Raw genomic sequence first — 21863 nt, 5'->3', positions numbered from 1 at the left:
CTGGCTCTGCCTCCCGAGTGCTGGGATTAAAGGCGTGCGCCACCACCGCCCGGCTTATTCATTTATTTTTAAAACAATCTCTAGGTTCTGTTTTCATAACTGGTAAGTATAGTTCTTTCACTTTTTTTTGTTCTTTCATGGTTTATGTAATTTTCTTAGTGCATATATTTACAAGTTTTCAATGAATGTAGGGAAGTTTCTGTGCTTCTTTTCTTTTCCCTATCATAATTTTATTTGACTTTTTTCTCTGCTGGTATCTGCCATAACGGACTGACACTTCTGAAAGGCTCTCTTCTTCCACACACAGTCCCGACTGCCCCAATGTTCTGCCTAAGTGCGTGGGCAGGCATGTGAACTCTCTGAATGGATCATTTGGGAGTGAAGTTCTAAGGCCTGGATAGCAGAGGAGAAAAGCAGGTGACTGTTGCAGGAAATCTTTGGGTTCACTAATTGTCAAGAAAATTCACGAGACGTAACCTCTTTACCTCCTTGGAGCCTAGAATCCATATTTACTTGCTTGAGTGACTTCAGGGTCATTTCTCTTATCATTTAATCTACTATGTAGATATAAGAAATGAAAAAAGGTACCTGAATCTTCATTGTGCAAGGGAGGACACAGATTAGGCAGAGTTCAGTTTGTGTCCAGGTGCCTCATTTGAGGAAGGGAAGTACAGCCTCCCAGAGGACTTCCCAGCTAAGTGCAATCACACTAGGGATCGACTTGTACTGCTATGACATGGAGGCAGCTTTCTTTCCAATGAAGTCAGGTAAAAATGAACAGTTGCTGGCAAAATTAAATAAATAAATAAAAATAAAAAAAGAAGAGGTGGAGGAAGGGAGACAAAGACTCAAAACACAAATAGTTTGGCCTGTAAGATGGCTCATGCCTGACCACCTATGTGGGATCCCTGGAACCCACAGCAGGAGAAAAACTGACTCCCAAATGTTGTTGTCTCACCTCCACAATATGCACCATGGCACGCTCCTACATTCACACACGTATCATTCATAGCAAACACACACTAATAAAAAGGTTCTCCCCACCCCTGCAGTTTGGGGACATTAAACTCTGGACCTTCATGCTCTGCCTGTATCACTGAGCCACAAACCCAGCCTCTCCCCGTCCCTCTCCCTTTTCTGGATACTAGGGGATAAAGCCTTAGAACTTCATGTAGGCTAGGCAGGCGTTCTAACACTGAGCCAGCTACCCCCACAATGCTGTTCTCAAAAGTTTGACATGGTCCCACTAAGTGACTCAAACTGTTCTTAAACTCATTTTGTAACCCAGCCTCTCAGTCTTTGCTTTTTTTTTTTTTTTTTTTTTTTTTTTTGAGATAGGGTCTTACTATATAGTTCATGCTAGCCTTGAAATGTCCATCTTCCTTCCTCAGCCGCCACACTGCTCGGTGTATCACCACTGCTGGGTGGGAAGTAAACAAAGCTTTGTATTCATAGCTGGAGAGATGGCTCATAGGTTAAGAACACTTGTTACACCTGCAGAGTACCCAGGTTCGGTTCCCAAAAGTTACACACTGGTTCACAATCATCTGTACCTCCAGTTCCAAGGGTCCATGGCCCCTTTCTGATCTCTAAGGGCACCAGGCATGCATGTGGTACACAGACATACATTCAGGCAACACACTCATACACAAAAAAGAAAGAAGCCAACTATATAAATAAAATGTATGCCATTTGGCCTTAGTCCTTCTCTGTTGTTCATTTTTCAAATGAACTGAATTTTCTTAAGCTTTAGAATGAGTAGAGGTTCAGATAAGCTTTAATTTAGCTTTCTTTTGCAGTTTTTAGGAAGTTTTAAAACATGGTAGCTTGTTTTGAAAGATTCCTTGACTCTAATTCTTCCAAGCTGAATCTGACCATCTTTTCTCTATTTCCCCTGTCCCTTCCCTTCCATGACAACATTTACCTTAGGGTACACTGTGCCCCAAGATGGTCACTTGGTAGGTTAGCTTTCAGTGTACAGGTAGACACTGCTTTTTCTTCTGATGACCCCTCACTCAGTCTTAAAAAGGACACCCCTCCTCCCCACCCTGCTTTAGAGACTGCTGTCTAATTGGCCAGCATAGCCTTTGTGAAACTAACACGGGAAGTTTCTGGAGTTCGAAAGTTCATCACATATTTCTTTCTCTTTCCTCTTATAACCCTGTCTAGAGTCTACTGGCTATTTGCCATTATCTTGTAGTATTTTGAACCAGTAACATGGGGACGCTGTATCACATGACTTGGTGTAATTGTTTTGTGGACTTTTAACTTTGTTATCTAGTTTCCTTTTTTATTTTCATGTGAGGATTCAAAGACTGTCCCAATCCTCCCTCTGGTCCCCAAACCTCTTCCTCCAGGTACGATCCTGCTTACCCTGCCACCCACACAGCAGGCCAGTGGTCAACTCTGGGGCTTTCCTTAATTGCTTCTCCACTTTACTTTTTGAGACAGGATCTCTCAGTGAATCTGAAGCTCGCTAATTCAGCTGGACTAGCTGGCCAGTGAGCCCTCAGGATCCACCTGTCCCTACTCTCCAGTGCTGGTGTTATCGGTACCCTATGCCACTTTTATGAGGGTGCTGGGGATCCCAACTTGGGTCCTCCTTCCTCAGTCCTGGTTTTTGGTCTCCTTTCAATAAAATATTTGTGGAAGGCATTACTTTGATACATCAAGTTTCTATTTATCCATTTATTTATTTTTCTGTGCGTGGTTGTTTTGCCTGCGTGTATGTCTGTGTACCATGCTCTGGAACTGGAGTAACAAACACAGGTCTTCTTAATCACTGATCAATCTCTTGGTCCCCTATTTATCTATTTATTTATTTACCTTGAGTTAGGGTCTCAGTATGTAACTCTGGCTGGCCTCAAACTCAGAGATCTGCAAGCCTTTGCCTCCTGAGTGTTGGGATTAAAGATGCTGATGCACCAGGTCTTACTGTTCACTTACAGTGTAATTTTAAAGCAATCCTTACTTTCAATTTCAATCTACTATGAAACTTTCAGAAAAATCTATCTTGCTGTCCATGTTATAATGGTGCTTTTAATGATTGCTTTGTTTTTGCAAAATTCCTCAGGATACAGAATCCAGGTAGTTTAACCAAATAAATTATTGTGGCCAAAGCACAGAAAAAAAATGTTATTGAACATATTAGATGCTATCAAATATTTATCGATCAAAGAAAAACCATTTGTCTCCATTTTCACTCTTCTCCCTGGAAATAACACCTCTAAATCTAACTCAACCTATGTTTCAAATAAATGAAAGACAAGTTAGCACTCTGGAACTTTTTATAAGCTTTTTTTATATGCCAAGTTTCATTAGAACTTAATATCAAAAGAATACTTTCCAGATACTGGACTCCACTGTTATCCTTACAAGTACCTTAACAAACAAAACAAAACCCCATATAATTGACAGCTCCCAGTATTAATACAGTGCTACTTATGACAAGTAATTCAATTAGCTATACAAATTTTTAAAAACTAGTTTTTTTTTTCTTTCTGTAAACCAGACAAAGTCATTATCAAAGTCATTCAATGTGACACACTAAATTTATCATTCAAAGTCTAGTTTATCTATTAGAATATTTTGTTTCTCTCCTCTGTTATTTAAACATGCAAATATATTCCAATATATAGATATACAAACACACACTTTTAGAACTCACATAAACGCTGCTGTGGGGGGTCATTATACACCAACTATTAGTAATGTTTCAGGTTTTTTCTGCCATATCAAAGCCACTAAGCACCAACCCCCACCCCTACCCTCCAGCTAAACGTTTTGTTCGTTTAGACAAAAGGGGCGGTGGGTACTGTTTGGGAGCTAACAAGATTATCAAAAGGTATCCCAATACAAGTCACTGGCTACTTCAATCGGTCCAGGCGTCGGGGATAAATGCAGCTCTTCACAGCTGGAGTACTAGGTAGGCGATTCCACAGTAGGGACATTTGTTATCGCTTGTACACAGGTCTGTTGCTTTGCGTGGGACAAGAGACCCGGTAAGGCATCCCACTCAGCCTCGCATCCTAAGGCGAAGCCAGCTGCAGCTCCCGGAGGACAGAGGGCTCACTTAAAGCCTCCTAACTAAGGACTCCTTTGGAAGTCGCGGAAGGCTCTCCCAGGGGAGCTACCTGCCGCAAGCAGCCAGCGCGGCCACACGGATCGTACCTGCCTCTACCCGGTGCTCACCCGGAGGCCGCCAACCCCCTGTCCTCCTTGTCCTCCTGTCCGGCTGCTGACCAGCACCGCAGGCAGCTGGAAGGCCCGGGTCCCACAGCACAGAGAGGCCCGCGGGCCCGCCTTTTGCGCCGCGGCCTGTGCTCACCCACCTGATGCTCCTTCACCACTTCGCTGAGGCAGGGATACCGCTCCGAGATCCATCGGTAAAACTTGGGGACTCCCATTTTGACCGTCGACACTAATTCCAGTCGGTGCAGAAACGAAACCAAACGCCCCGCCCGGGCCTACGCGGCCGCCTCCGGCCGTCGCTCGGAGGATGACAACACAAGGTCCTCCAGACCATAGAGCAACCCGCGGGCCTAGAGGGGCAGGACGATGCCGGTGGGCGGGGCGTCCTGTCTACCTCGCCGCTTTTCCGTACTCGTTGGTGACGGCGTGACGGCTGTGGTAAGCAAGCTCAGTTTGAAAATGCCAATTGGTAGAGGTGTGGACTTGCAGATGGTATGAAAACAGTTAAGGGACAGTTGGGAGAGTTAGTTTTATGTCAGCTTGACACATGGCAGAGTCATTGGGAAGAGGAACCTCAACTGAGAAAAACGCTACCTCCAGATTGGACTTTGGGAATAATTTGATTAACATCCATGTAGAGGGCCCAGCTCATTGTGGGCTGGTACCACCCCTGGGCAGGTGGTCTTGGGGTATGAGAAAGCCGACGACTGAGTGAACACGCCAGAAAGCAGCGTTCCTTTGTGGCTTCGATTCCTGCCCCAGGTTACTTCAATGATGGACTGTGATGTGGAAGTGTAAGCCAAATAAACCCTTTGCTTCCTTCCCAAGTTGCGTTTGGCCATGGTGTTTATCAGAGCAATAGAAACCCTAAATAAGAGAGGGTACTGGACATTGGATTTTGTACTGCGGGCTTTCCCTCCTGGGATCGCTAAATGGACTGGAAAGTGTCTGGTTAGTTTGTGAGGGGAGTTATTTTCTGACTAATGTAAATCCATATTAGTTTCTTTTAAAGAGTAATTTTCCAGCGTTTCAAGACTGTGGATTACTTTCCTTACCCTCAATTTTTAATACCGTTTCAAAACAAAGAAACCAACAAAAAACAAAAGGCCTGTTGTGGCCATGCAGGCCTATAAATCCCAGCACTTAGGAGGCATAGGAGGATCAGAGGTTAAAGGCCATCCTCAGGTACATAGCCAAGTTCAGAGAGATCCTGGGCAATATGAAAGCCCATTTCAAACCAAAAACTCAAAAAGCCTGGTGTGGTATGCAAGCCTTAATCTCAGCACTTGAAGGATGGAGGCAGGAGGATCAGGAATTCAAGGTCATCTTCACCTACATAACAAGTTCCAAACCTGTCTGTCCTACATGAGCATCCGCCTCAACCAAACAGTTCAAAAGCCACCATGAACATCTCTATACCTCTCTCTATCATTATGTGACTTTCATTACAGTAAGTACTTCCGAAGTTATTGAATTCCTTCCTTTGGTACCTGTCTTTCATGATTAGGATTTGGACAGCATCCATCTTTAGTCAAGAGAACCTTCCATATATGTGACTTCAGTTTCCATGCAAGGACTGTATAGAGAAGACTCATTCTCATGCACTTTCTCTTCTTCTTCTTCTTCTTTTTTTTTTTTTAAAGAATTATTTATTTATTATGTATACAGCGTTCTGCCTGCAGGCCAGAAGAGGGTGCCAGATCTCATTATAGATGGTTGTGAGCCACCATGTGGTTGCTGGGAATTGAACTCAGGACCTCTGGAAGAGCAGTCAGTGCCCTTAACCTCTGAGCCATCTCTCCAGCCCCCACTTTCTCTTCTTAATGTCTACAAACTCACAAAACAAAACTGTTTTATTCTTTGAGTTTCCCTATGTAGCCCTTGCTGTCCTGATCCTATGCAGACCAGGTTAGTCTCAAACTCATAGAGATCCACCTGCCTCTAACTCCCAAGTACTGGGATCAAAGGTGGCCCAGCTTGTTTTATTCTTAAAATGTTTTCAAATCTCATAGTTTTTATACAAGTTAGATTTGTAAAAAACGAAATATATATGATTTTGCATTGGAAAATGAAAATCAGGTCGAATTATTTAGATTATAAAGCACTAAATATTGACTTCGACCTTCTAAGAGATTAGGTTGGCATTGTATTTAGAAAATGATTCTAAAAAAAAGAATGAAATTATATATCATTTGCAAGAAAATGGATGCAAGTGGATATCATTATATTAAGTGAATTAAGTCAGTCTCAGAAAGATAACTTTTTCTTTCATTTGTTTCCTAGGTTGTATATAGCTACTTAAAATCATGTTTGTATATGTGACATGAAAGCAGAAACAACACTGTTGAAGGGAACAAAAGGGATGGAGGCAGGGGCCAGCAGGAAGTATGGAAGCTTTCAAAGTATATTGTATATTGGTATGAAATGACCCTTATGTAATCCAGTACTGTATATAACAAATATACATCAGTGTAAATTAACTACTTAGTTTAAACATGTCTATATGAATAAACCACCAAAATAAAATTAAAATGGATAAAAAACACACACATGCCCCCCCCCAACCTACATAGTATTTGAAAACAAGATTGCCTGATTACCCTGTCTTTAACTGTTAGCATCAAGTTCTGAGTAGTATATTATACATTCATGCCTTCTGGCTTATTATGCTTTACCTCACTATACTTTTACTCATAGGGAAAAAAGGCAGAGTTCTATTTAGCAGTTTTCCATATATCTGTAATAAATGTATTATTTTGCAATTCTTTTCATTTTAATCTATAAGAAAATGTACAGAAAACAACCAAATACATTAAAAACTTTAGATTTTAAAATCTTACAGAATTTTAAGTATTGTGTTTTCCATGACTACTGTACTGTGTATTGTGGTACACCAACAGCATGGTAGTGTCTTTAAAATTATAGAATGTTGAGACTGACCTGTGGCTCAATGGTAGAACATATACCTAGCATGGTTCAATCTTCAGTATCACCAAAATAAATAAATGAATAATTACATCGCTGATTAAGTTTTTACATTCATGTTTCTTGAGTTTCTCTCCCTTGATCACATTTTCATGTATACTACAGAGCTTTATGAAATGAATTTAATGATGTGCTGTCACTTCCTACAGATCAGAAGAGGTAGCTCTGTGTACAGGTCCAGTCCAGTTCCTGCCCACAACATGAAGTCAATACAACTTTGTTGCTGTACAAATGAAACCTTATGCTAACACTTTGAAAAGGAAATTGATAAAAACTAGAAAATGAAACTAGGTTGGCTGGTTCCTTGCAATTACATTTTTTTTTTTTTTTGATCATGAGAATACAATGTTGTCTCTAGTTGGAATATACAAGTATGTACTAAGAAAGTAGTGTTTAAGAATTGAATACATTATTTTAAATACAATCACAGAGAAATACTAGTTTCTTTAAGAATATAAGTAAATGTGTGTTGTACTTTAGACTTAAAGACACACCACTGATTAATAATACCTGAATTTTAGATTATTAATATAGTGTTTGAAATAATTTTATTTTACATATATGGGGTCCAACCAAGGTACATCTGACATAGTAAGTTTTCATCAGTAGCTTCTTGGATGAGGTAATGCACATGTCCTTCAATAGATAACGGCAACCCTGTTACTCTATTTCGAGTCTTGATTACACCTTGTAGTCGCTGTTCAATGTCAAGAACATGGGTCTTGGCCTAAAAAGATAGAGAAAGTCGTTAAGACTATAGACCCAATAACATGTAATGTTGGTAATTTGGAGTTTCTACTTTTCTCACTACTTAATGTTTTACTAAACAATATCCCATTTGTAGCAATGAAACAAAACCTGAGATGCTGACTTTGATGTTTACAATGATTAACATCTACTAATGAGACATGTTTCTGTACTATAAAAATTACCAGGTAACTCTGCACATCACAATTCCAGAAAGATAATAATTTAAAACATCTGTTTTGAGGGCTAGGGTTGTATCTCAGTGTTGGAATGCATATTTAGTAGACAAGAGACCCTGGGTTCTATTCCTTTCTACTATCAGAAACAAAATAAAGCAAACAAAAAGCAACCTATTTTGAAATGTTTGTTAGTTCTTAAATATTTGAGTGAAGATTCTAATGATGGTGGTAATGCGCTAATGGCTAATAAATTTACATTAGTTCATGTAAATGGAATTTTAAGTAAACTACTTGGAATTCTTTATCTTTTTGAAAGTAAAATTGAGAATGATATTAGAATAATATTAAATTATTAAAATTATTTGAAAAATAATTTTCAGGATGAGGATGAAGCCTGGTGATGTTGAAATTAATTAGAGCATGTACTTAGCATACACAAGGTCTTGGGTTAAATCCAGCAGGAAAATGGGGGTGGAGGAGAAAAAGACTCCTCAATGTATTTCTGTCAATTCTGGGGTTGTAACTAATTTTAGATTTAAGAGTAATAAATATTTAGGTCACCAAGAGTATTTGGAATCAGCTCTCACTTAAACAGAGAGAAACTATTAGCTTATGCCAAGCTGCAGCTTTTACTTACCTTTTCATTGACAACTTCCCCAGTTTCGTTCAGTGGTGCTTTGGAATGTCCTTTCACTGGTTTACTCCATTCCACAAGAGGATCATGTAGAAAAGTCTTTAAGACACTAAAATTGAAACAAATATAATATAGTAATGATAAATTCTTTACCTTTGCAAAAAGAAATCTTACTAAAATCAATATTTAAAAGTAGAATAAACAAGGAATAGGCAGATAAGGTAGTATTACAAGTTCTAAGACTATACTACATTTTCAGATAGTTTATATGAAACTATTTTGGAGAGTGTTGAGGGGGTAGGGGTAAGGTAAAGGTAAAGAGGTAAGGTAAGGGAGAGTCAGGTGTTTTGGGGGGTGATAGTTGAATTCTGTGTGACATCTCAAGAGATATACTGTTAACCCGTTAAATAAGTATTTATGAACTTATCTTCTACCATGTTCAAGGAACATACAATACGTTCAGTTACCATACAGATTAAGCCCACACCTTTCTTCTGTGCTCTAGATATCAACTCCAACTACCTATGAGAAAGCTGTTTGGATGTATTACAGATACCTCAAACTATCTTCAAAACAAAATTCATTGTCTTTTCCTAACCATTCTTTTCTGTATTCCTAAAGCAGTAATGAGTGTCATTTGCAGTCTTGCCCTGGACTAAAAATAAGCTATCATCCTTAATTCTTGTTCATCTGTCATCCAGTTTTACATCCTAAACCCATATGGAATTTCCCTACTTACTCCATCTCTACTATCGCTACACTATTCGAATACAGTCTGTGTGGTGATATATTGTGTACTCTAATAAAATTTGCCTGAAGATCAGAAAACAGAACAAGCCACTAGATTAAACATAGATGCCAAGCAGTGGTGGCACACACCTTTAATACCAATACTTGGGAGTCACACACCTTTAATCCTAGCACTTGAGATCTCACACCTTTAATCCAAGTATTTGGGAAACACACATGCCATTAATCCTAGCACTAGGAAGGAAGTGATATGGCTGGGCAGAGAAAGGTATATAAGGTGTGAGGAGATAGGAACTAGAGCCTTTTCAGGCTGAGGAGTCCTAGAGGTAAGAGGTAGCTGTGGCTTGTTCCTTTGTCTCTCTGATCTTTCAGCATTTACCCCAATATCTGGTTCTGGTTTTTTTTTTTTTTGTTTGTTTGTTTGTTTTTTTAAAGAAGACCATTTAGATTTCAAGTTACAAGTCTGGAACTCTGATTTTTCTGCAATGCAGAATGGATGCTTTCATTTCCTCTCCCTCTGCTTCTTTTTAAAAAATTCCTTCTTGAAACTCGCTACCCTTTTACTTCTCAGAACACTTTTCTCTTGTGCTTAGTTAACTATTTAAGATTTCAGCCACTTCAAAAGGTTATTTATTTCCTGACTTTATTAGAAAAAGTGTGTTGTGTATAGGCTCTTTTAATGACTCATAACAAGATAATTTCCTCTGAGTGAAATGTCCCCTTTTCTACGTTTAACAGATATTCTACCAGATATTCTATACCAGTCTAAAATTCTCCTTTTAAAAATAAAAGAGAACTTTACATGTCCTTTAAAACCTGCTTTTCTGAACTGAGGAGGTGACTCAATCAATAAGATGCTTGCTGTGCAAGCCTCAAGACCTAAATTCAGATCTCCAGCACCCATGTAAAAGGCTAGGAGAGGAGTGCATGTCTGTAAGTCAGACACTGAGGAGGTGGAGACGGTGGGGACTGTAGCTCAGTGGCCAGCCAGTCTAGCCAAATCAGTGAACTCCATGTTCAGTGAGAGGCCCTATCTCAAAAACTAAGTGAAAAGGAATTAATGAAAACAGCTGATGCTGACATTTGGCCTCCACATGCACAAGACTACATTAAAAAAAGGACTGACTGCCTTATCTCTAAGATCAACAAAATTCCCCTTGCTCCATTAAACCTGGCAATTAGACAATAAAAAGAAAGAAAAAGCATTACAATTGGAAAAGAAGTCAAACCTTATCTGCAGCTGAGTTACTGTTGTAGAGGGAAACCCTTAGGTATCCACAAAGTAACTACTTAGAGCAAATGAAACCCAGTAGGCTTCAGGAGAAGAGCAACTGTACTTCTGTGAACTAGTAATCAACACTAGAAATAAAACTGACAGAAACACCACGTTTGGCACATGTGTCGGGGGCAGAGGACAGCATCAGCTGTCATTAGATGCTTTCCATTTATTTTATTGGCCCTAAGGTGCCGTCCACCTTTTGTCTGAGACAAAAGGGTCTCTCATTCACTGACTTTGCCATGTAGGCCAGACTAGCTGGCTAGCAAGATCCAGTCACCTGCCTGTCTCCACTTCCTGTTTTACCATTGATGGGATTATAGGTGCTTGCCACAACACCCAGCTTTTTACACAGATTCTGGAGAGCTGAACTCAGATCCTCACACTTTTGAGGCAAGAGCTTTATGGACTGAACAGTCTCCCAACTAAGGAAAGAAACTCTTGAAAAAATTTGTATGTGCACACAGAGTACAGATGCCTAGGGAGGCCTGAGGCATTGGGTCCCCTGTTCTGGAGATGGGAGTTACAGGCAGTTATCAGCTGCCTGCCATGGGCGATGGGAATTCAATTTGGGTCGTCTATGAGTTACAGGCAGTTATCAGCTGCCTGCCATGGGCGATGGGAATTCAATTGGGGTCCTCTACATACAAGAGCAGTATATGTTCTTAACCACTGAGCCATCGCTCTAACTTTTAAAAGTGGTTAAGGACACTGGCTGCTCTTCCAGAGGACAATTCCCAGCACCATGATGGCAGCTCATAACTGTCTATGACTCCAGTTCAAAGGGATCAAACACCCTCTTTTGGCCTTCACAGGCACCATGCACATATGTGGTTCACAGACATACATTTAATCAAACACCTATACCATAAAATAAAAATTTTTAAAATGAGAGAAAGTATTTGTTGATCATATATATGTCAGAAGGTTCTTGTATCCAGAATAAGTAAGAATTCTTATAATTCAAGGATAAAAGACAAACCAATTAAAAAACAGGCAAAAGAGGCATGCAAAATGGTATGTGTCCATTGTTCTAGCTAATAGAGATACTGAGGCAGCAGGATAGATTGAGTCCAGGAGTTTAAGGACAGATTAGGTTAACACAGCAAGATACACCCAAAACAAGAATAATATGTTAATGATTTGAAATATATTTATAAAAAGAAGATACACAAATGCTAATAAGGGAACAAAAAAAAACAATGCTGAACATTCATGGTCATTAGGAAAATGCAAATTAAAACTACAACGGAATACTACTCCATCTCCAGTATGACAATTAAAATAATAATGACATCTTCAGTGTTGGTAACGATGTGGAGAAATGGAAACCCATACACATTACTAATGGAATTACAGTTTTTATAGATGCTCTGGAAAAGTGTGATGGCTATTCAAAGTACCATGATTCACCAGTTCCACTCCCAGGCATATACAAAAGAACTGATAATATTCATTCACATAGTGCTTTTGCACAAAATTCACAGCCATGCTATCCATAATAGCCAAAAGGTGGGACAAATACAAAAATGTCTATTAGCTGATGGTTAAATAAATAAAACATCATATCATTCATATAGAAGAACACTAGATGGTAATTAAAAAGAATGAGGTACTTACACATGATGAACCTTAAAACCACTATGCTACATGAAAGAAGACAGACATAAAGGGCCACAAATAATATGACCAAACTGACAATAAATGTCAACTACAGGAAATCCAGAGATAGGAGTGGATTAGTGGAAGTGCAAAGGAGGAAGTTGAGAATGACTGATTGTTAATGCCTCAGAAGTGTCTAGTGGGTTGGAGGAGATGGCTTAGCTGTTAAAGGCTAGACTCACAACCAAAAAATATAGTAAGTGTTTTGTGTCAGATGCTATGGGATATCTTTCTGTATGCCATGAATATGTGTTGCTCTGAAACAGAGCCAGGCATGGTGACACGTCTTTAATCCCAGGACCAGCCATAGAGGTCTGGAGGTCTATACAGACAAACAGGAAGTGACAGAGATGGGCAGGAAGAGGAAGATGTAGCTGGGCTGAGCGAGCAAATGAGAGAACAGAAAGGCATATAGGTGTGGGTAGACAGGAAGTAGCTCACTTTGGAAGCTGCAGAGTTGGTGAGGTGAGGTTAGCTGAGGCTTTTCCTATTCCTCTGATCTCTCTCAGGCTTTAACCACAATTTCTGGCTCCGAGTTTTTTTTTTTTATTAATGAGACCATTTAGCAATTCATCTACAAATGGCGCTCAGACGTGGTGGCAAGACCTTCCACCTAAAACTTGAGAGAACTTAAAAAAAGATTCTAAAATGGAGCTAAACACAGCTTCTTAATGTGTCTCTCAGGCTAGCCGTAGCCTGTGAGCTTGAGCTATGATGGCGGGTTTGAGGTTTGTGGGCTTGACCTGCAGCATGGAGGATTCCTGCCATGGTACACAGAGGTGTCTCCAAGCTGTGCAGTGTACACACACACACACACACACACACACACACACACAAGGTTTCTGGGCTATAAGCTGCTGGATGGAGGCATAGATCCACTGCCTCTCAACGCCAGTGGAAAGCATGGCTCCCAGAGCTGGAGATGAATTACTTCTGCCATGTTGAAAAGCTGAAATGGGCGGAGTCAGCAGCCAAGGCTGCCAATTCAGTCCTAAACACCAGTTTGGCAGTTTAAAATCTCTCCTGGTCAGAGAAGGATTATAGATTCACAATAAGTCAGATTCAGATGAAATAAAATTCTAAATGGTTTACATTATATGTAAAAATGTACATGGGCTTGAAAGAGAGAGGAAAAGGAGTATGTGCAGTTATATTAAGAAACAGTGTAAAAAAATAGTCTTTAAAGAGACAGTAAAAGTAATATAAAAAATTTGCCCCGTAAAGATGGAAATCACAGAGAGTCTGGATTATACTGTCTTTGGGATTTTTAACTGGAGAGACATTTGATTGTAAAGGCTACTGAGTTAAACATATATATATGTATACATATATATATACATGTTTATATTATAAATATAAATATAAATAAATATAAATAAAAAAATATATTTTAAAGGTACCTTGACTTCAAAATTTATATTTAAGGATACGCTGCTTTGGAAAAGAGGTTCTGCTTTTGTTTCCACAGAAGATGAGAACTTGTGGATTGATTCCAGGCTCATATGGTTTGATCAGCCAAGACCCCCTGGAAGGTCTCAGATGATACCATGGCCCAGATGATCCAGCATCCAAAACAGCTTCAAAGCAACTGGCTCAGACAAATTAGCCTCATAGACTATTCCAGTCAGGACTTGATCATAATTCTTAATTTTCTCAGAATCTCCATTACATTGCCAGTTCCCTCAGCCAGCAGGAAGTAGTATGAGAAGCTATGCCCAAATTCCCAAAATATTATTTATAAATGTTTATTTTTATTTAAAGGAGGTTGATTATAAATGCAATCTCTTTCTAAAGAAGGGGGATATTGTAGATATGATAGGATGAAAGAGTAGATTATTGAACCTACTTTTTTTTTTAAAAAAGATTTATTTATTTATTTTATGTATGAGTGCTCTATCTGAATGTACACTATGCCAGAAGAGGGCATCAGATCCCATAATAGATGGTTGTGAGCCACCATGTGGTTGCTGGGAATTGAACTCAGGTTCTCTGGAAGAGCAGCCAGTGCTCTTAACCGCTGAGCCATCTCTCCAGCCCCTATTGAACCTACTTTTAAAGAGCAACAACTTGTTTAAAAATGTTTTACATTGCTATAGATTTTAGTTTACTGATACAAATTTAAAGTTAATTTTGTTATACTATATGTATATTTGTACTCTTGTTTAAAGTATTGTTTGTGCAACTCATTTGAAATTGTAGTGTATAGTTGAGAAATACAGATTAATAATTAGTCATCTATGATAATCAAACTTATAGTCATGTTAGTTAAGTTTTCTAGGTATATATAGATATATTTCAGTTAGGTAGGTGATCTTCAAACACTTCAAAGACCTATAGAATATGGCATTTAAAAATGTTTTAAAAACTTAAGACTTTCCTGGACAATGAGATACATCTGCTCATGGCAGCACTGATTTACTTCAAAGAGGAAGATGGGTGTTAAAGACACTCTATATGGAGTTTATCTTCTTCCTGGCACAAAATGGCCATTTGGACAAGAGACTGTTCTTGCCTGGACTGCTTGACAAAATGTTGTATTGACGGGACATGCAGGACCCATGGAAAAATGACCACTGAATTTGCCAAAACAAGGTGAAATGGTCCATCAGGTTCCTGTTTTGCAGAAGAGACTGCCAGATATTCCACAGGACACAGAGAGAAGTGACTGAGAGACTCTGCCCTATAGGCCGAAGATAGATGCCCCAATGTTACAGAAGAACTTTGGATGACTATCTAGGCAGCCAGCTGTCTCTGTCATTCTGGATTTTTGGAAGTTACTTATAATGCTCTTCCTGTTTGCTTAGGTAATATTATATTCTTCTGGGGTCTTTGATGTAGTTGAAGACTAAATAATTGCCTTGGTTATGATAAAAGATAAATCAGATATAAAACTTTAGACTCACAAATATAGGATAGATGATAGAATATTTTCTTTGATTTTGCAAAATACAAATCAACTAGATACTGTAACTGTAATTCTTGCTTGATAACTGTTTTGTTATATGTTATTTTACTATGTTAAAGTTAAAACCTTTCTTTTTGATTAGATAGAAAAGGGGAAGTGCTGTGAGATGTCTTTCTATATGCTATGAGTATGTGTTGCTCTCATTGGTTGATAAATGAGGCTGCACTGGCCTATGGCAGGGCAGGATGGAGCCAGACAAGAAAATCCAAAAGAGATAGTGAGAGAAGAAAGGAGAATGGGGCAGACGCTGCTAGTTGCCGCCAGGAGAATCAAGATGTAAAAGTACGGGTAAGTCATAAGCCTCGTAGCTAAGTACAGATTTATAGAAATGGGTTAATTTAAGATGTAAGAGCTAGCTAGTGAGAAGGCTGAGCCATTAGGCCATATAGTTTGAAAATAATATAAGCCTCTGTGTGTTTATTTGGGTTTGAGCAGCTGGAGGACTGGACAGGACACAAGAAAACTTCCAGCTATAATCAGGTGTTGAAAATATCTTAAAATTAGAGAATGCTAATGAATGAATAATTATGGGACTATACCCAAACTCATTGAAAATCATTGTTTTGGTTTGTTTTTGTGGGGGGTTGGGGGGAGGGAGCAGATCTTACGGTGTAGCACTGCCTGTCCTGGAACTCAGTATGTAGACCAGGATGGCCTAGAACTTCATGATTCTCCTGCCTCTGTCTCTTTGAGTGGACAAGCATGGACCATTAATGCCAAGGCTTAAGTTATTATTTTTGAAAATATACTTTAGCTAACAAAAAGTGGTTTCTATATAAAGAAAATGTATTAAGTCACCAGTGTTTACATTCAAGGTCACTAGTAGATTATTTACAAAGCACAGATGATTACCTCATTAAAGGTTCTCTCTGATCCCTCATCAGTCTCAGTGTGACTTCACATGCTCTTCGAAACAGACCTTCCGTTCCCATAGGACCCATTCCATTAACCATATTATGAGTCAGGCGAAATGGTACAATTTCTGGAACTTCAAAAGTTTCTCCCTTAAAAACAAATAATTTTATTATATGGTAACAAGAAAATTATAAAACCTTTGCTCAAAGAATTTGGAACTTCATGTTTAGACTCCTTTAGGAAAGAGAAAAAAATACCCTGCAAATATTTATGTAATTACATCAGAGTAATTGAGTAATTGAAAAGAGTCACATAACTCTGCCTTTGCTTCTGGGCAATTTGAAACCATGGATTAATCTTAGGTAAAATCAAGAAGACAGATGGATTTCTCCAATTTAGTTTACTGAATATTGGTATAAAGAATATTTATGCACTAAATATTTAGTACCAATAATAATATACAATTATTCTCATGTCTTTCTTTTCCTCCTCTTTCTTACTTTCTTTTTACACCTATCACTTTAAAATAGAAAATAGCCACAGATTTTTCCCTCAGATAGGGAAAGAAACAACTTAGTCTAGCTGTTCATTTTCTGACATTATTGATCATGTCTCTCCCATAATTCTAAGCAGTTATCCAAAATTCTCCTTTTGTATGGTTTGATCTATACTACTTATTATCTTTGATTTCTTCTCAGCTGAGTCTATGAACTTTTTCACCTTCCTGTGATAGCTAATAGCAACCGAAAAAAGATTAGGGTCAAAGAAACAGATGACCTTCTAAACTTCCTCCAGAACTGTAATTGTAGAAAATTACATTAAGTTCTTAGAGATGTATCCAATAGCCTTAATTTACTTTCAAGAACCCACCCTGGACTATTTAGTTGCTAGGGCTTGAATTCATGGCCTAGCACATACTAGGTAAGTGCTCCACTGAACTATCCCAGCCTGACACTTTTTCGTTAACCAAGACCATCCTCATATATTGTCAGATTTGGAATTATTAAACAGCTCTGACTTTATGGGACTAAGTGTCTGTAAAATGAACTGATCTGCCCATGTTTATATAGTTAAGTTACTGAGTCAGGACTTAAAGTTCATGCTAGCTTTCATACATCATTCTTTCAAGTTCTCTGCTTTCTAAATAGCTTCCTAAGGGATCCACTAATGAAAACCAGTTAAGAGATGTCCAAAATTATGTAGTTGTAACTAATAAGTTTAGTTAGGGAGAGCAGTTGTTTGGGAGAGAAAATTCAAGGGATTATATCCAATTAACTGAAGTCATATCATACCTTATTAAAAAGACAGTTGAAGTCTACATGTACACATTCACCAGTGAAAGAATCAAACAGAATGTTTTCACCATGACGATCTCCAAGCCCCAGGATATAGCCAACCATTGACATGACTGCTGTAGAACGGCAATATGCAGATCTACTACTGTACCTAAAGAAATACAACCCCGGTCAAATACCTTGTGCCAGCTTTAGTTAAAAAAAAGATAAAAAATTTAAACATTCAACTATAACAATGCATATATTCTTGGTAACTTGCCATGATGTAGGATCAGGAAATGTTCTCAGAAACCACTCATGAAAAACAGGAGGGTGCCTGGGCAGGAGTAAATCTTGGAATACTTTCAATTTTTCAGATAAGGCTGCGGACTTTGGTAGCATACACTGGCGAAGCTCCTTTCCTGTCATGTACACTCCTACAAAGCAGAATGATTTTAATTGCTCACACAGCCAAATAAGAAGCAAGAATAATTTTTATTAAAACATGACAGGAATTGTTAACTTTTGCTCCAACTGAAAAGGATGGAAAAATACTAGTTATGCATCTAAATGATTATAACTTGATAGCATACAAAATAATAAACTCTACTGTTTTTCCTTAATACTTATCGAAAGTATAGCCTCTTATTGATGGAAATTAATGTAAACAAAAAATTTATGATTTAATAACTCCAGAATATAAGATTCAGAAAAATTCAGGTGTGAGTGATCACTCTGGACTGTGAAAATACTGTCACCCTTACTAAAATTATAGTAACCTCTTTTGGTCAGGATGTCATACTGAGGTAAGTTGAACCACTAGTTTAAAGGACACACTGGTATTCTCAAATAATTTAAGGCTAGTCTATGAAATTCATGGGTTACCGTGGTGGTTAAAAAGAAAATGGCTCCCAAAGGGAGTGGCATTATTAGGAGGTGTGAGCTTGTTTAAAATAGGTGTGGCCTTGTTGGAGGAAGTGTGTCATTGTAGGGGCAGGCTTTGAGGTCTCTTTTGATCAAGCTTCGCTCAGTATGAATCTCAGTCTACTTTCTATTGCCTATGATCAAGATGTAGCCAGCACCATGTCTGCCTGCACACTGCCATGCTCCCTACCATGATGACAATGGATTGAACCTCTGACACTATAAGCAATCCACCCCAATTAAATGTTTTCATTTATAAGAGTTGCTGTGGTCATTGTGTCTCTTCACAACAATAGAAACTCTAACTAAGACAGTTACCATTACTACTGTTATCCAAATCCAGGTCTCACTCTGTAGCTAGGGCTAGCCTGAAACTTAGGAATTAATTTTTTAAACCAGGCAGTCCTCAAACTTTTGGGTATCCTTCTTCTGCATCCTCAGTGCTGGTATTATAGGTTTGTGCTACTATACCCAATATGTTCTTGACTCTCTTTTCTTTGTTGAGACAGTGTCTCACTATGTTGCTCTGGATAGCCTGGAACTCACTTTGTAGATCTGGCTGACCTTAAACTCAAAGACACCTGCCTGCCTCTCCCTCCTGAGTGCTAGAATTAAAGGAGTCCAACCATGCCTGGCATGTAACTAATTTTGTTTTTTGTATGTTTTCAGACAGGGCCTCACTACGTAGCTCTGGCTTTCCTACAATTCACTGTGTAGATCAGGCTGGCCTTGAACTCACAGAGATCCACCTGCCTATGCCTACCAAGTGCTGGGAATAAAGGTGTGTGCCAACACGCCTGGTGCTGGCATGTTATTAATTCTTAAGATAAACCTTAAACTGAAAATCATCTGGACACAAAAGTCTATGGACAAGCTTATGGTTTGAGAGTTTTAGCCTCATTCATTGCATAGTTCTACTATTTTCCTAAGATGGAATCCTTAACATTTGATTGATTTTTTTTCTGTTCAAGATGTTCATTCACCATATGAAGTTTAACTAGTTATTTAGGTAGTTTGGCTTGTTAATAACAACAATGATCTATAAAACATGCTTAGTATAATACCCACACTGTAATAATTTATCAGTACTATTTATTGTTATAGACTAAATTGTGTTCCTTAAAAAGTATGCTAAATAGCTGGACTGGTGGCACATGATTTTAATTCCAGCACTCGGGAGGCAGAAACAGGAAGATCTCTGTGAGTACAATGCCAGCCTGATCTACATAGTAAGTTTCAGGACAGCAAAGGCTACATAGTTTGACCTTGTCTCAAAAAACAAAGCAACCTTCCAAAAATTTGTTAAAGAAGGTAACCTTATTTGGAAACAAAGTCTTTGCAGATAAAACTAGGTTAAGAAAAGGTCATTAAGGTGAAATTATAATTCAATAATCTAAGAACTGGTATTCTTATAGTAGAAAAAAGAGATTTAGGCCAGGGAGATAGGGTGAGTGGATAAACTACCTGCTCTATAAGCATGAGGATCTCAGTTCAGATCCTCACAACTTATGTAAAGCTGGATGCAGCAGTGCACATTTATCAACCCAGTGTTCCCAGAGCAAGATGGGGAACACAGATTGAAGAATTTCTGGAAGCTCAAGGGCATGTAGCCTGGCCTCTGCAGCAACAAAAGACCCTGTCTCAAACAAGGGAGAAGTTGAGGACTGACACTCCAGGTCATCTCTGACCTCCATATGCACACTGTAGCTCTGCCATACTTGCACATACGAACACATGTACACAGATTTTAAAAAGATAAAGAATAAAATATATTGTATACATGTGTGGAACTGTTAAAGAATAAATTAGCTGAGTTCTAAAAAAACAAAAACAAAAACCAGGCACATTTGGTGGTGCACACCTTTAGTCCCTGCACTTTGAGAGGCAGAAGCAGGCAAATCTCTTTTGAGTTTGAAGCCATCCTAGTCTACACAGTAAGAGCCTATATCAAAAAGAAATAAACTAAACAACAGAAAATAGCTGTGTAACAATAGAGAAATCTCATCAGTTATTTTTCTCTATTAAAAAGTTACTCTTTTTTTCTGTTCATGATAACAAGTATCTCATGAAAAAGGATTTGACACCACAAATGACTTGTTTCTTACCATACTGTTTTTCTTTTTAAAAATTTGAGACATAGTATCACTCTGAAGCCATGGCTGGCACTGAACTGATGATCCTCCTGCCTTGGCTTTCCTGACTGCTGGGATTATAGGCAAGCACCACCACACTCAACTAACTTTGTCTATTAACAGTAGAACCCATTTATAGTCATTGCCTATGACAGCAATTCTTTTTTTTTTTTTAAAGATTTATTTATTAATTATGTATACAGCATTCTGTCTGCATGTTCACCTGCAGACCAGAAGAGGGCGCGAGATCTCATTGCAGATGGTTGTGAGCCACCATGTAGTTGTTGGGAATTGAACTCAGGACCTCTGAAAGAACACCCAGTGCTCTTAACCGCTGAGCCATCTCTCCAGCCCGACAGCAATTCTTATGGTGTTTACTAGTAATATTCTATGTCCTCAGTCCTGCATTTATTTATTCCATTTAATATAATAAAGAGCTTTTCCTACTTACCTATTTATGAAAGTATATGTTTACATCACTATGAAGGTATACTTATTTTATCTCATGGGTTATAATTAATAACTATCAATATTATTTTTGCTAAAGTTATCTCAAGTTAGGACAGCCTCTAATCCAACCAAATATTTTCCTTTCTCTTACAGTGAGAAAACTATCTTTCATTATTCACCTAATATTTACTTATTTGCTAAAGGCATATAAATTATTTCAGAATTGCTAACAAATATTTCAGAAATATAAAATGTTCAAAAAAAAGAGAGTCAAAGGAAGAAAGGGAGGAAAGAAGACCTTACATGCTTCTGTATATAGAATATAAAGTTCACTAGGCTTAGGTAAAAATACGTGCATTGGTATGATAAAAACTATCATATTTGTATTTCAAATGTTTGTAGCTAACAAACCCATAGTATACACTTCTACCGTAAAAATGAATACAATACCCTTTTCCTTATATAGTTTGGTAAGAATAGGTCTCAAGCCAGCAGTGTTGTTCACCCATTCAATAATCCCACATTCATCATTCAGTGGAATAACTGCATATGTTCGAATATGAAGTTCTCTTCGGCGTGATTCTGCATCTTTTCTTAAGCTCTATGAAAAACATAGAAATGAAAAACAAATAGTACTCAATACCTGTTATGTCAAATGTATCTAAATATTATTCACTTCCTAGGAAAAGTGCTGATGGAAGCCTTTAATGAATAATTCTGAAAGTTAGGAGGAAGCTATAGGGTCATTTCCCTATTCTACCTCTGAACCTTAAAATGCCTTGTGGAATCCTTTTTTTTTATTCTTCACTATGATTGTAACAGAACACCATATTTGAAAG

At 38.3% G+C, this 21863-nt stretch overlaps 2 protein-coding genes across 2 annotated transcripts in view; both read right to left on the bottom strand.

The window, feature by feature from the left end:
• Positions 1 to 4506, bottom strand: part of Xrn1 (5'-3' exoribonuclease 1) — a 110189-nt gene extending 105683 nt beyond the window's left edge. The window contains exon 1 of the mRNA XM_059268385.1: positions 4332 to 4506. Within this exon, the coding sequence (XP_059124368.1) occupies positions 4332 to 4406 (75 nt within the window). The 5' untranslated portion in view covers positions 4407 to 4506. The remainder of the gene's footprint in view (positions 1 to 4331) is intronic.
• Positions 4507 to 7707: 3201 nt separating this feature from the next.
• Positions 7708 to 21863, bottom strand: part of Atr (ATR serine/threonine kinase) — a 110460-nt gene continuing 96304 nt past the window's right edge. Inside the window, exons 42-47 of the mRNA XM_059268384.1 lie at positions 21475 to 21625; positions 17799 to 17955; positions 17537 to 17690; positions 16242 to 16393; positions 8740 to 8845; positions 7708 to 7903 (exon numbers count right to left, since the gene is read on the bottom strand). Coding sequence (XP_059124367.1) covers positions 7730 to 7903; positions 8740 to 8845; positions 16242 to 16393; positions 17537 to 17690; positions 17799 to 17955; positions 21475 to 21625 — 894 coding nt within the window. The 3' untranslated portion in view covers positions 7708 to 7729. The remainder of the gene's footprint in view (positions 7904 to 8739; positions 8846 to 16241; positions 16394 to 17536; positions 17691 to 17798; positions 17956 to 21474; positions 21626 to 21863) is intronic.

The sequence above is a fragment of the Peromyscus eremicus genome, chromosome 7 (assembly GCF_949786415.1).
Source record: "Peromyscus eremicus chromosome 7, PerEre_H2_v1, whole genome shotgun sequence".
In the NCBI taxonomy this organism is placed as follows: Eukaryota; Metazoa; Chordata; class Mammalia; order Rodentia; family Cricetidae; genus Peromyscus; species Peromyscus eremicus.
This window is presented reverse-complemented; position numbering and strand designations above follow the sequence as displayed.